Source organism: Aulonocara sp. 'chitande type north' Nkhata Bay, linkage group LG3 (assembly GCF_057382095.1).
Source record: "Aulonocara sp. 'chitande type north' Nkhata Bay isolate Kocher_YH1m ecotype deep benthic linkage group LG3, A_spYH_male_GT1.1, whole genome shotgun sequence".
NCBI lineage: Eukaryota > Metazoa > Chordata > Actinopteri > Cichliformes > Cichlidae > Aulonocara > Aulonocara sp. 'chitande type north' Nkhata Bay.
This window is the reverse complement of record NC_141346.1, coordinates 11,189,525-11,204,292: the sequence shown is the minus strand read 5'-3', so window position 1 is coordinate 11,204,292 and position 14,768 is coordinate 11,189,525. Positions and strand designations below refer to the sequence as shown.

The 14,768-nt window shown below is 43.5% G+C and overlaps 2 protein-coding genes across 2 annotated transcripts in view; one reads left to right on the top strand and one right to left on the bottom strand.

Moving 5' to 3' along the window:
- LOC147333943 (CD276 antigen-like) overlaps positions 1 to 14,768 on the bottom strand; it is a 185,386-nt gene that overhangs the window by 131,045 nt on the left and 39,573 nt on the right. The window lies entirely within an intron of this gene.
- LOC147333941 (cell adhesion molecule CEACAM5-like) overlaps positions 7,539 to 14,768 on the top strand; it is a 129,454-nt gene continuing 122,224 nt past the window's right edge. Inside the window, exons 1-2 of the mRNA XM_086286438.1 lie at positions 7,539 to 7,689; positions 8,416 to 8,754. Coding sequence (XP_086142564.1) covers positions 7,554 to 7,689; positions 8,416 to 8,754 — 475 coding nt within the window. The 5' untranslated portion in view covers positions 7,539 to 7,553. The remainder of the gene's footprint in view (positions 7,690 to 8,415; positions 8,755 to 14,768) is intronic.

Here is a 14,768-nt window from a genome sequence, read left to right as displayed (position 1 = left end):
TAGTAGTAGCTCGTTTGAGGGTACTGAGGTTGTTTTGTTGAACACCACGGCCAGGCAGTGATATCCAAGAACGAGCAGAGTGGAAGGCCACTGGGCAGGCAGGATAGGACTGAGGGCCAACGGGACATATCCAACGGTGGTTGAGCAGTTTAGCCGCAAAGCGGCTACCAAGATGGTGGATGAAACGAGAAAATTCACAGCTAGTAGGGGGGTAATCCGTAGCCATGGCTCTGATATAAGCCTTGAAGCGGACACGGACACCACTCCTTCTACCCCGTCTCCTGGGAGGTATCCTGCGGGGCATGGGAAGAGGTAAATCGGTCAGATGAGTGGGAGAGACGGGCATCAGGGGAATGGCATCACCCGCGGTCCCAAGATAGTTCGGTCGTTGAGAACAGGAGAAACGAAGATTCAGGAGCGTGTTTCTATCATAGGTTATTAGCGTACAATCACCTAGAGAACAAAGTGCCAAAGATAAAGACACAAGGAGTACAACGCCGAGGCGCAGACGGAGTCGAAGACGGCCAGCCATGCACACCGGCACATCAGCTGTTCTCCTTGTTACTACCTGGCAGACGTTACAGGAGTCTGTCTGCTCGGACTACAAGACTTAAAAACAGTTTCTCCCATCAAGCCATACGACACCTCAACCACAACACTTAAACACACACAACACAGTCCACAGGACGCACTCAGAAGCTACCCTGCAGCTTCACAAGTACTCTGTACAATCTGCACTGGTCACTTCACTTTATTAGTATTTATAGTAAGGGAAAAAATTTGCACTACTGTAGTAACTGCAAACATTTTTTTGTACTACTCAGTCTGCTCATTCCTTTTTGCGATAGATTCTGAAGCTGCAGGTTTTATTTCTCTCCAAACAATATTGACTGAACCAGCAGCAAAAGAAGATCCAAACTACGCTTCACATAAACATCGTCATAAATTGGTTTTGCTTTTTTGCTTTCACCGCGATAAAAATCACACTTCATGCACAGCTCTCTCTCTCTCTCTCTCTCTCTCTCTCTCTCTCTTCAAGAACAGTTTCCCATCTAAAAATCTGTTTTCTGCATTATTCGCTTGTTTATTACGCACAAGTCTACCGTTGTTTACAGCGCTGTCGGCCGCTGTGTTTTTTTCCCTTTTGCTTACTTCCAAAAAGAAAACCTAATTTCTGCCGTTCAATAGGCTAAATGTAAACAAATGTAAATGGACAAATGTAAACTTAAAGTTATGCAAAAATTGCAAAACGCTTAGATGTGCCTCTAATAAAACCTCTGTAACTTTGCTCTGCCTTACTTCAACAGCATCAGGTAATGTTAATGCATATGTTAATGGTTTTCTTTCATTTTTGATCTACTGCAGAATATTTAAGGTTTTCTGATATAAAATCCCAGGCAAGAGAAGTTGCCTTTGTGTTTTTCTGTGTTTTATCCTCAGTTACTTTGACACAAAGGCATCTGCTGTGATGCTTACACTTTTGATAAAGTCTCACAAGTGTCAGATTTCTTTTTATATATATAAAAATATGGAAATGTACTGATACATAATCAGAATTATAATATTTCTGACTGAGGCAAAATTTCCCTGAATCGAATCGAAACGTGGATCGAATCAATTTGGGACCTTGTGAATCGGAATTGAATCGATTCTAGAAATCCCAGCCATATTTCTGACACTTCGCATGTTTAGCATGAGGCTAAAATTCCCCCTCAGTGGGTCACTGGTGACCTGCTGGATGTTCAGAGGTTCAATAAATCCAACATGACTAAAAACTCAAATGTCAAAGGAAATAGTTGTACTTTGACCTTTAACCTCTCTGCTCTGTGTTGTTTCCTCTTTCAGACCAGAAAAACATCACAGCTGAGTCTGGACAGGACGTCACTCTGACATGTCGAGCTCCAAACATCAGACGTGTGTATTGGAGCAGAGATGACCTGTTGCCAGAAACTGTGTTTTTGTACCAGCATGGTCGTTTCGATCCAGACAACCAGCATCCATCTTTTAAGAACCGGGTGGACCTGCAGGACAGACAGATGAAGGATGGAGACGCGTCTTTGATTATGAAGGATGTGACGATTAATGATGCTGAAACATACAAGTGTTATGGCTTCATGGAAGAAAAACACTCATGGGAGCTCAGCAGCATCATCCACCTCAGGGTTTCTCCAGGTGAGTGAGTAGAGTTGAGAGTGTGTGTGATCAGAGGTGAAGCTGCTTCCTGGTTGTTGATGTTTGTTTGTTGTATGGATGAGAGAGGTCCCGTTGTTGTTGTTGTGCACAAATCATTGAACAACACAAACACTTAGAGCTGCTTTCAGTGCTGCCTGTTTTGTTACTGCACACATTTCTGATGGTCCTACAGTCCAACGTAGCAAACATCTCCCTGAAGCCTCTTCTTAGAGACCAAAGGTTGGATCAGAGCGAGCAGCTGAAAGGACACATCTATGAATGCAGTCAGAGACTTTCTCACAACCTGCGAGAGTCACCACATTCCCAAACCAGAAACCGTGGATGGACAGATCAATCCGCACTGCAGTAAACGCCAGGACCGCCTCCTACAACGCGGGTCTCGCCACTGGCGATATGAGCGCCTACAAAGCGGCCTCATACGGCGTGCGGTGAGAGATGCCAAACGCCGGTACCGGGAACGTGTGGAGTCCCGCTTCCACCAGGGCGACACACGGAGTATGTGGCACGGACTACGCACCATTACGGACTACAAAGCCAGGGACACTGCGCCGATCAACGCCGACTCTGCATTCACCAACGAGCTGAATCGGTTCTATGCCCGTTTCGAGGTTAACCAGGCGGCTAATGCTATCTACCGCCTGGCTACCGAGGACAGTGACGTCATCAGCGAGAGACCGGTGACCAGCATCGCGGAGCATGACGTCCGAGCGGCACTGAGGAGAGTGAACACAAGGAAAGCGGCGGGGCCAGATGGCATCACCGGCCGTCTGCTGCGCTGCTGTGCTGACCAGCTAGCAGGTGTGTTCACTTACATCTTCAACGAGTCCCTGGCGAAGTCTGTGGTCCCCACATGCTTCAAAAGATCCACCATCATCCCTGTGCCCAAGAACAGCAAACCCTCATCCCTGAACGATTACCGGCCAGTTGCACTGACCTCGGTAGTAATGAAGGTGTTTGAGAGGCTGCTGAAGAACATCATCTCCTCCTCCATCCCAGACACCACAGATCCGCTGCAGTTCGCCTACCGATCCAACACATCCACAGAGGATGCCATCGCCCACGTCCTACACACCACACTCAGCCACGTGGACAAGAAACAGGGTAACTATGTGCGAATGCTGTTTGTTGATTACAGTTCAGCGTTTAACACAATAGTGCCCTGCAGACTGTTCACAAAGCTCAGGGATCTGGGACTTAACAGCCGTCTGTGTGCATGGGTGTTGGACTTCCTCACTGGCAGAACTCAGGTGGTGAGGGTGGGCAGGTGCTTCTCCAACAGCATCACCATCAACACAGGAGCACCTCAGGGATGTGTCCTCTCGCCACTGCTCTACTCCCTCTACACTTCAGACTGTGTGGCCACCCATGGCTTCAACACCATTGTGAAGTTTGCTGACGACACAGTGGTGTTGGGTGCCATCTCCAACAACGATGAGGCGGCCTACATGGATGAAGTGAAGAATCTGGCATCGTGGTGCCAGGACAACCACCTCCAGCTGAACGTCAGCAAGACCAAGGAGCTGGTGGTGGACTTCAGAAGGGGTCAGCACAGAGACTACAAGCCCATTATCATCAATGGAGCTCCAGTGGAGAGGGTGCAGTCCTTCAAGTATCTTGGTGTCCACATCTCCTCAGACCTGACATGGGCTGCCCACATTCAGGTCCAGACCAAAAAGGCTAGGCAGCGCCTGTATCACCTACGACAACTGAGGAAGTTCAGGGTCTCTCCAAAGATCGTTAGACCGCTGAGAATGGTTTACCTTGAAACAAACAACTGTCACTCTAACGAAGTCCTAAGGATGTGGCATGTTTGTTGACGTTAAAGCCGCTACCGCTAACTGTTAGCGTGTTTAAGATAAAGCAATATAAGAACAAACACTCACCCTTGCAAACACCAAACTGTATCCATCACGGAGACGTTTTGTTCCAAGGTTGTGGACCCACCCGCTGACAAAAAAATTGTACGCCTCCAGACTCTTGAAAGCTTTCATTTGCTGCCTAGTGTAGTAAGAAGTCTGGAGGACCAAGTAGTTGGTGATATCCACAGCCTCGATAGTAGGCAAATCCTTTACTTCTGTGGTGTATTCGGACATTTTCAAAGAATACGGATCACGTCCGATATATTTTTTAACTATCTGTTTATATCTCTCCCGAGAAACGGGGTCTAAAGTTGCACAATAGCTGCTCTCCTGACTCTCCACAGTGTCCTCCATGTTTACTTCCGCCCTCCACTCAAAAATCGCGCTGCCTCCGCACGTCATCAGAACCACGTGACCGCAACCCAACTATTGGCTTGGCTGAGATTAAAGTTCTAAAGTTTTCATACAGCTGAATAAACGTCCAACAGAAAACTGATTAAACAGAAGTGTGAGATGATCGAGAATTTATGCTGGTATCCTGTTATATCTTAAATAGCATGGAGCACACGGCTGGGTTTATTAAACTCCACTGAGACATCTGGTGACACAAAACTAGAAGGCAAGAACGTCCAATTTCACAGACGCTCCCTTCGGTGTACCAGGCCTCCTGAGGACCTAGCCCACGTAGACCAGGAAGGCCGGGTCCTCATGAAGATGTAGCCCATGGATTTGGACACCCAATTAAATCTGACTTTAAAAGTCTGATTAAAATTTTCAACTTTGTTTTTGACGCCATTGTTGTGTTTGTCACATTAAGCAGGTCAGGTATACCAGTTAGAAACCAAACACAGTTTCCACTGTGTGTGTGAAGGAGACACGAGGCTGGGTGGACACTTAACATCTGTAATCCAGCTGTGAGAGAGACAAAGAAGTGTAATGTGTGTGTCAGTGTGATGTGTTGTAGTGTCAGGAGTCAGGATGCAGCTACAAAGCTTCTTGTTCAGTGTATACAAACAGCTGTAGCTCCATAAAGGCAGCATGCAGAGACTCAGTGTCTTATAATGAGAGGCTGCTTTCTCTCACACATTATGTTCACTTATTATCAGCACATGTTGTTGTTCTGTGGAAGCTAACATCTTGTAGTTTCTGACACTTTGCATGTTTAGCATGAGGCTAAAATTCCCCCTCAGTGGGTCACTGGTGACCTGCTGGATGTTCAAAGTCAAAGTCAAAGTCAAAGTCAACTTTATTGTCAATTCTGCCACATGTACAGGACATACAGAGAATAGAAACTACGTTACTCTCAATCCCTAGATAAAATAGCAAATGAACATTTAAATATAAGAGTGATTAAAAATGCAAGTAAAATAATTAAAGTAAAAATTAAAATAAATACAATACAATTTTACATATAACAAGAAAGCTATACAATATACAATATAATGGGTAAATGACATTGAGTGCAAACCAGGCAGAGTAGTGCAAATAGGCAAATAGTGCAAATGGAGATTTAGTAATGTACGGTATGAGATAGTGTAACAACAAAGAGGTTCAGAGGTTCATTAAATCCAACATGACTAAAAACTCAAATGTCAAAGGAAATAAACAAAATATTTAAAGTCAGTCATTCTGATCATAATTGTACTTTGACCTTTAACCTCTCTGCTCTGTGTTGTTTCCTCTTTCAGACCAGAAAAACATCACAGCTGAGTCTGGACAGGATGTCACTCTGACATGTCGAGCTCCAAACAACAACATCTTAGCTGTGCACTGGAAGAGAGCTGACCTGAAGAAAGAATATTTGCTTTTGTACCGAGATAATCACTTTGTTCCAGACAACCAGCATCCATCTTTTAAGAACCGGGTGGATCTGCAGGACAGACAGATGAAGGATGGAGACGTGTCTTTGATTCTGAAGGATGTGATGATTAATGACACTGAAACATACGAGTGTTATGGCTTCATGGCAGAAACAAACTCATGGAAACTCATCAGCATCATCTCCCTGAGTGTTGTTGATCCTCCAGGTAGAGTTGAGTGTGTGTGTGTGATCAGAGGTGAAGCTGCTTCCTGGTTGTTGATGTGTGTTTGTTGTATGGACGAGCTGGTGGATGTCAGAGGTAGACAGATGTTTCTCCAGCTGTTGTCTTTGTGGCTGGTAGTCTAGAGTTGTAGAGCAGCATTGTTTGGTTAGAGCAGAAACAAAGACATTTATGTCTCTTCTTCTCTTGCTCTCTAACTCGTCTGTAAACATGTGTGGGGAAACTCAATGTTAAAGCCTACAGCTGGAGGGGGAGGGGAGGGGTGGAGCTGGTGGTTGTGAGTCTGTGAAAGTGAATCCTGCCGGTGCCATAGCTGCTGAAAACGTACTTAGTGCAGACACAAAACGTCCATCAGCTTCAAAGTGTGTCAGAAAAATGTCCACATGGTGACTGATGGATGAGAGAGGTCCCATTGTTGTTGTTGTGCACAAATCATTGAACAACACAAACACTTAGAGCTGCTTTCAGTGCTGCCTGTTTTGTTACTGCACACATTTCTGATGGTCCTACAGTCCAACGTAGCAAACGTCTCCCTGAAGCCTCTTCTTAGAGACCAAAGGTTGGATCAGAGCGAGCAGCTGAAAGGACACATCTATGAATGCAGTCAGAGACTTTCTCACAACCTCACACTTCATCTCATCACAGTTACACTCAGGTTTGAACTCAACTTTAAAATAAGATTTTAATTTTCAGCTTTGTTTTTGATGCCATTGTCTCGTTTGTCACATTAAGCAGGTCAGGTATACCTGTTAGAAACCAAACACAGTTTCCACTGTGTGTGTGAAGGAGACACGAGGCTGGGTGGACACTTAACATCTGTAATCCAGCTGTGACAGAGACAAAGAAGTGTAATGTGTGTGTCAGTGTGATGTGTTGTAGTGTCAGGAGTCAGGATGCAGCTACAAATCTTTTTGTTCAGTGTATACAAACAGCTGTAGCTCCATAAAGGCAGCATGCAGAGACTCAGTGTCTTATAATGAGAGGCTGCTTTCTCTCACACATTATGTTCACTTATTATCAGCACATGTTGTTGTTCTGTGGAAGCTAACATCTTGTAGTTTCTGACACTTTGCATGTTTAGCATGAGGCTAAAATTCCCCCTCAGTGGGTCACTGGTGACCTGCTGGATGTTCAGAGGTTCATTAAATCCAACATGACTAAAAACTCAAATGTCAAAGGAAATAAACAAAATATTTAAAGTCAATCATTCTGATCATAATTGTACTTTGACCTTTAACCTCTCTGCTCTGTGTTGTTTCCTCTTTCAGACCGGAAACTCATCACAGCTGAGTCTGGACAGGACGTCACTCTGACATGTCGAGCTCCAAACATCAGACGTGTGTATTGGAGCAGAGATGACCTGTTGCCAGAAACTGTGTTTTTGTACCAGCATGGTCGTTTCGATCCAGACAACCAGCATCCATCTTTTAAGAACCGGGTGGACCTGCAGGACAGACAGATGAAGGATGGAGACGTGTCTTTGATTCTGAAGGATGTGACGATTAATGATGCTGGAACATACGAGTGTTATGGCTTCATGGAAGAAACTCACTCATGGAAGCTCATCAGCATCATCTACCTCAGGGTTTCTCCAGGTGAGTGAGTAGAGTTGAGTGTGTGTGTGTATCAGAGGTGAAGCTGCTTCCTGGTTGTTGATGTTTGTTTGTTGTATGGATGAGCTGGTGGGTGTCAGAGGTAGACAGATGTTTCCAGCTGTTGTCTTTGTGGCTGGTAGTCTAGAGTTGTAGAGCAGCATTGTTTGGTTAGAGCAGATCACATTAAGCAGGTCAGATATACCTGTTAGAAACCAAACACAGTTTCCACTGTGTGTGTGAAGGAGACACGAGGCTGGGTGGACACTTAACATCTGTAATCCAGCTGTGACAGAGACAAAGAAGTGTAATGTGTGTGTCAGTGTGATGTGTTGTAGTGTCAGGAGTCAGGATGCAGCTACAAAGCTTTTTGTTCAGTGTATACAAACAGCTGTAGCTCCATAAAGGCAGCATGCAGAGACTCACAGTGTCTTATAATGAGAGGCTGCTTTCTCTCACACATTCTGTTCACTTATTATCAGCACATGTTGTTGTTCTGTGGAAGCTAACATCTTGTAGTTTCTGACACTTTGCATGTTTAGCATGAGGCTAAAATTCCCCCTCAGTGGGTCACTGGTGACCTGCTGGATGTTCAGAGGTTCATTAAATCCAACATGACTAAAAACTCAAATGTCAAAGGAAATAAACAAAATATTTAAAGTCAATCATTCTGATCATAATTGTACTTTGACCTTTAACCTCTCTGCTCTGTGTTGTTTCCTCTTTCAGTCCAGAAAACCATCACAGCTGAGTCTGGACAGGATGTCACTCTGACATGTCGAGCTCCAAACAACAAGATCAGAGCTGTAGAGTGGAGAAGAGCTGACCTGAAGAAAGAATATCTGCTTTTGTACCAGGATGGTCACTTTGATCCAGACGACCAGCATCCATCTTTTAAGAACCGGGTGGATCTGCAGGACAGACAGATGAAGGATGGAGACGTGTCTTTGATTCTGAAGGATGTGACGATTAATGACACTGGAACATACATGTGTCGTGTCTTCATGGAAGAAACACGCTCATGGGAGTTCATCAGCATCATCTCCCTGAGTGTTGTCGTTCCTCCAGGTGAGTGAGTAGAGTTGAGTGTGTGTGTGATCAGAGGTGAAGCTGCTTCCTGGTTGTTGATGTGTGTTTGTTGTATGGATGAGCTGGTAGATGTCAGAGGTAGACAGATGTTTCCAGCTGTTGTCTTTGTGGCTGGTAGTCTAGAGTTGTAGAGCAGCATTGTTTGGTTAGAGCAGAAACAAAGACATTTATGTCTCTTCTTCTCTTGCTCTCTAACTCGTCTGTAAACATGTGTGGGGAAACTCAATGTTAAAGCCTACAGCTGGAGGGGGAGGGGAGGGGTGAAGCTGGTGGTTGTGAGTCTGTGAAAGTGAATCCTGCCGGTGCCATAGCTGCTGAAAATGTACTTAGTGCAGACACAAAACGTCCATCAGCTTCAAAGTGTGTCAGAAAAATGTCCACATGGTGACTGATGGATGAGAGAGGTCCCATTGTTGTTGTTGTGCACAAATCATTGAACAACACAAACACTTAGAGCTGCTTTCAGTGCTGCCTGTTTTGTTACTGCACACATTTCTGATGGTCCTACAGTCCAACGTAGCAAACGTCTCCCTGAAGCCTCTTCTTAGAGACCAAAGGTTGGATCAGAGCGAGCAGCTGAACAGACACTGTTACTCAGTGATGAAACAGACTTTAAGCTAGTTTCACTTCATTTTATTAATCAATCAATCAATCAATCAATCTTTATTTATAAAGCACTTTTCATACAGAGAAAAAGTGTTTAGTAAATAAAGTAGTTCTTATTATAGATAAACTTAACATAAAGAGTCGGCAACGCCGTTTTACCAATAACACTAGGAAAAAGGTCGCAACAACAAAAAACACAACAACCAAACAAAAACTCCACATCACGAGGAGATACTTCCAGGGGCCCACAAGCTCACCCTGTCACTAGCAGCAGCTAGCTTTACTGCTTCCACAACTCAGGCAGAACAATCACACACCTAGAACACAAAGTGGTGACACCAGAGAAAACCACCCTCTGTCATCCAGTTCATCCCCAGCTTATATGACCTCAGAGAGGTGATTGCTGACTTGGCCCAGGTGGTAAATGAGGCCAATGAGCAGCAGCTGTGTCCTGGGGAGAGAGAAGAGCGAGAGAGAGACAGAGGGGCGGAGCAAGAGAGTAGGAGGCAAAGAGAGAACACCACACCCACACAATAGTAGTTTCAGGAGGTCCTGCTAGGGCCGTATCACTGACTGCTTGAAGTCAAGCATCCAGCCACTTAGATGGCCTCCATCAGTTTTCTTTAGCACAGTCTTGCTCGCTCTGGAATCGGTGTTAAACATCCTCATCTGTGAGAGTGTGAGGCTCCACACTGAGCTCATTTTTTATTAATTAATTTACTTACATTATGTCCTGATAGCTTTAACCTTAGAATTTAAACCATGTGTAGTTGAGCAGACTCAGTCCTCCCTGCATGTTTCAGGTGTTGCTGTTACAGAGAGAGAACGGCTACTGTCAGTCTGCCATGTTTAAATCAAGGCAAAATACTGTAGCTGTGTTTCTGCTAGAGCTGGGTGATAGAACGATAACGATATGTATTGCGAAATAACGTTTTCTCGATAGAAAAGTTAAACTATTGCGATAGGCCTCATCTCTCTTGTCCTCTTAAAAAAAAAAAAAAAAGAACAGCCAATCTAAATTAAGTAGCGCAGAGCCGAACCAATCACAGCCGCAGCATCACATCACGTGACTTGTTACGTACAGCACAAGTGCCAAGCCGCACATGTGTATTTGTTTGGGAAGCAGCCAGCCGCCGTGCCGCCCGGGTAATGGAGGAAATGAGTGTGCCGACTAGAGAAAAATCCACCGAGAGCGTGACCGAAGGTTACCGAAGAGAAAACAGATGATGGTTCCAATGAGCTTGTCGAACGGAAGAGCCATAGAAGTTCCGTAGTGTGAAGGTATTTCGGCTTTTTCCAAGTCTGACAAAAAACAGAGTAGCGCGCACTGTAAATTGTGCTGAAAGCAAGTCTGGAAATACAATAAACAGAACAAGCATGCTCATCTCTGACTGGAAGCGCTAATTCGTCATTCGGCTTTCGTCAGACTAAAGTAACTGTTAAAACTGTTTGAAAAGCTCAGCTATACAACAAGGAGAGATTGAGAACTTCCTTTTAGTTCTCAGTTTATTTGATATTGACAAAAGTGAGTCAATTTTGTCTGTGTTACGCCCCACTTACAAATGAAGTGTTGACTGGGGTGAGGGGTAACATAAAGTAAAAGAGAACACATGAACTACTGGAGAATAGATGTCATTAAACATGATTTATTGCCCAAAACTACTACAGTAAAAATAAACACAGGGAAGCTCTTTTCTTCAGGGTCTCCAAGGCCAAAACAAACAAAACACCCCCTTTAGCTAGAAATCAAACCAAGTACTCACTAACCAAAACAAGATACAATGGCTGAGCTCCCTGTCTAACCAAAAACAGGAGAAAACAGTTGAAACTAAAATGGCAGAGAACCCCTACCTGCTTCCACAACAATGAACTAATTAACACAGTAAGGGCACCTTTGCTTACAATGAAAGAAAGAAAACCAAAGTTTCACAGAGTTTAAGGTCTCACACGCATACACACTAAGGCCCGCTGCCCAAAACAATACAGCTCACAGCTCCGGCAAAAATGGGGGAAGTAGCAGGCGTATGGCAGTTTAGGATGGCAGACTATATGCCGTGGCTGACGAGCTGGAACACACCTCAGCTGTGGCTCATGAGGCAGACCTGCAACACAAGAAAAGGAGAAAAGACACTCCTCCACAGAGGGAGAGCCACTAGAGGTCAGCGACCGTAACAGTCTGTTCTTCTGTAAAACAAACTAAGATTTATTTTTAGAATTAATATTTTGTTTCTAAGTGGAATTGACAATTTAGTCTGTTTTGTTTGTTCTATTTTGAAACTTAAACGCTTTAGCGGCTGCCTTTTGTGTAGTTTGCAATATTTGCCTTTATTTATCTGAAAAAGTCTCATGTTCCTTAAGTACATCTACCCTGTTGAACTTATTATGAGAAATAAATATTTAAATCCAAACAAGCTGCTGATTATTTCACATTTTACTTGTGAGCAACGGCACATTTAAATCTTACAAATATAGTTATTTGGCTTATATCGTGATAGATATCGTTATCGCCTGAAATGAAAAAAACATATCGTGATATGAAAAAATTTATATCGCCCAGCTCTAGTTTCTGCCCTCTTGCTGTAATGTTCCTGAGACCAGCTGAGCAGAGTTACTAATCTGTAAGCAGTTTCCAAATTCCAGAATCACTGCCTGGATCGTTCTACAAACTTTGGAGGAGACTGATCACATTATAAATTTGAACCTCTCATGCTGAAATCATCAGTGATCCCTGACACATCTGGACCAGCTGTGATAAACTGTTGTTCTCTTACATCATCATCTCCTCTGAATTTTGGTTAAAATTAATTCATTCATGGTTGAGAACATACGAGCTGATCTTTGTACTATAAACTGACAAACCCCAGTTTGCCTGTGTAACAACTGTATTAGGAAATTAAAGATAATTAATTCAATAATTATCAGGGTTAATGACACAATCACACTGAGCTCACTGAGGTGTTAAAAGAATCCTCTTTCAGTTTGCACTTTTAGTATTATTATCCTAGTATTTGAAGTGCTTCATATATAAACATTGTAAATTATGTAAACAGTGTAGTTTGTTTGGTGTGACAGAGCTGTTGTCACTGAATCAAAGGTTCAGATGTTCCAGCCTCTTAATAAACAAACACATTTTCAGAAATTCGAGGATTTGACCTTCCAAAAGTCTCAGGCATGTTTCAATGATAGTGATGTGTCGGTTGTGAACGAAACGGCTCTTAGAGCCGGGTCTTTGAAGTGAACGAAACGAGCCGGCTCCTTATTGGGAGCCATGGTTTTTTATTTCTTCTTTCTCTCACACTCGCACTTTTTTTCCGCTTCACTCCACGTGCGAGCCTTGTGCTTTGCGCTGGGCAGAGGGGGGAGGGGCAGTAGTTACACTCAAGTAGCACAGGAACAGAGCGGGAGGGAGAGAGAGAGAAAGAGAGCCAGGGACAACAACATCACATTAGAAAGGTATAGTAATCATCCACAACTATTTTCAGTTGCGGATGATAAAGGATTCAGAAAGTTTATTCATGCAGGCCCATATGACAGAGAATATGCATCTTTTTGTTTTCATATTATAAATTATGTTTAATTGTGTTGTGGTTTGCAGTGTTTTGTGTTGTTTCACTTTAAATTTGTTTAAAAAGAAAAAGCTGAAAATTTAAAGTTAAAAGTTAAAATGTGAATAGTTGGTTTTTGTATTATATGATATATTTATTACATTTTATGTGGAGTGAATAAATCAAAGTATATTTACGGTGGCTGCTAGAGACAAAGCACGTACAAACCCCGAAGCACGTAAAAACTCCAAAACACATTAAAACTCAGAAGCACATAAAAACTCAAAACACGTACAAAACACAAACAGAAGTGCTCCAGGACGCTAGGCGCAGTGTTGAGCTTTTGTTACCTAGTGGCTACACAAGCCAGGATGTACCAATGACCGGATTTGGTGTGTTGTAGTAACAGGTAAATGAACAATATATTATTTGTGTATAAATACACAAACAATACACGCTTTCAATTGTGTAATTTAAGTGATCTAGGTAGCTCTGTTTTGGAAGTTCAGTTAACGCTAGAAATGTGTTTTGGAGTTTGTACGTGCTTTGTCTGTAGGGGCCACTGTATATATTTATATATAAACATATATAAATAAAACAACTTTTTTTACATTAGTTATCCCCTTTGTGCATAATTTTATATTGTTGTTAATTATAAATTAATTAAAGCAACAAAACAACCTGAAGAGCCGTTTGGGAGCCGAAAGAGTCGGCTCTCTAAAAAGAGCCGGAAATCCCATCACTATTTAATGAGCTCTCACAGATCTGCATATCAGCTGGATGAAACCAACATGACCTCCGACCCTGAACGAACTGTTAGACCTGTTATCCACATAGCAAAATTGGCATGGCCCGAATCTGGGCCACACAATGTGCTTACACATGTTCCACATACCACAAAGAATGACGACCCTTTGGTGACCCACACATGGGCCAGCACAAGGCCAGTTGCAGACACACTGCTGGCCCTGTGCTGTCCCAGAACACTTTCAGCTCTGGTCCCAGAATTCAGCCTAATGTGTACCTTAATTAAGCCATGTAATAACAACATGTGCATAATAGTGCAAAAGCAACATGACAAAACTTTGTTCAGACAGTGAATGGAATGATTCTTATACAGCATTTTTCAACTCTCCCAGATTACTCAAAGTGCTCTATGCAACATGCTACATTCACACACTTTCTCTTAACTGAGTGCTTCCTAACTACATTCATATATGCTCGCACTCATGACATGCAGACTGGAGAAGCCAGGGATCGAACCACTAACTTTCCAATCAATAGGTGACCTGCTCTACCGCCTGAGCTACATCCACTCACTGGCAAAGATGAGTAAACCCTCACTAGGTTTTGGATAAAGTGTACACTCATAAACCTGTCAAACGTGCACTTGAAACATTGGCTACCATTGCGGTATAGTATTGCAACATGGCATTTGGGTCTTCTAACTAAAATAGGAACATAAATAGTGCCGCATTGCCAGACCTGGCCCGCATCTGGTTGACATACACTCTGCCATGACACCAGTCAGTCAGAAGTGCCAGCTTGATGCTGGATCCCGGCCAGGCCTGTTTTCTATGAGCCTGGGCCACATAAACCAAACCACAATCGAGCCAGATATGGCATGACATCACATAGACAGTGCCATCTATGGCAGGCCTGGCCCATATCTGGATGACAAACGTCTTATCGTGCCAGAAGTCAGCCAGCAGTGCCGGCTTGATACCAGATCCGGGCCAGACCTGCTTGCTATGAGGGAAAAGGGGATGGATTCTGTTCTGTTCTTCACTGACAGCTGACACCTGTTTCTCACCTGCAGGTCAGACAGGAGGAGACAGAAAT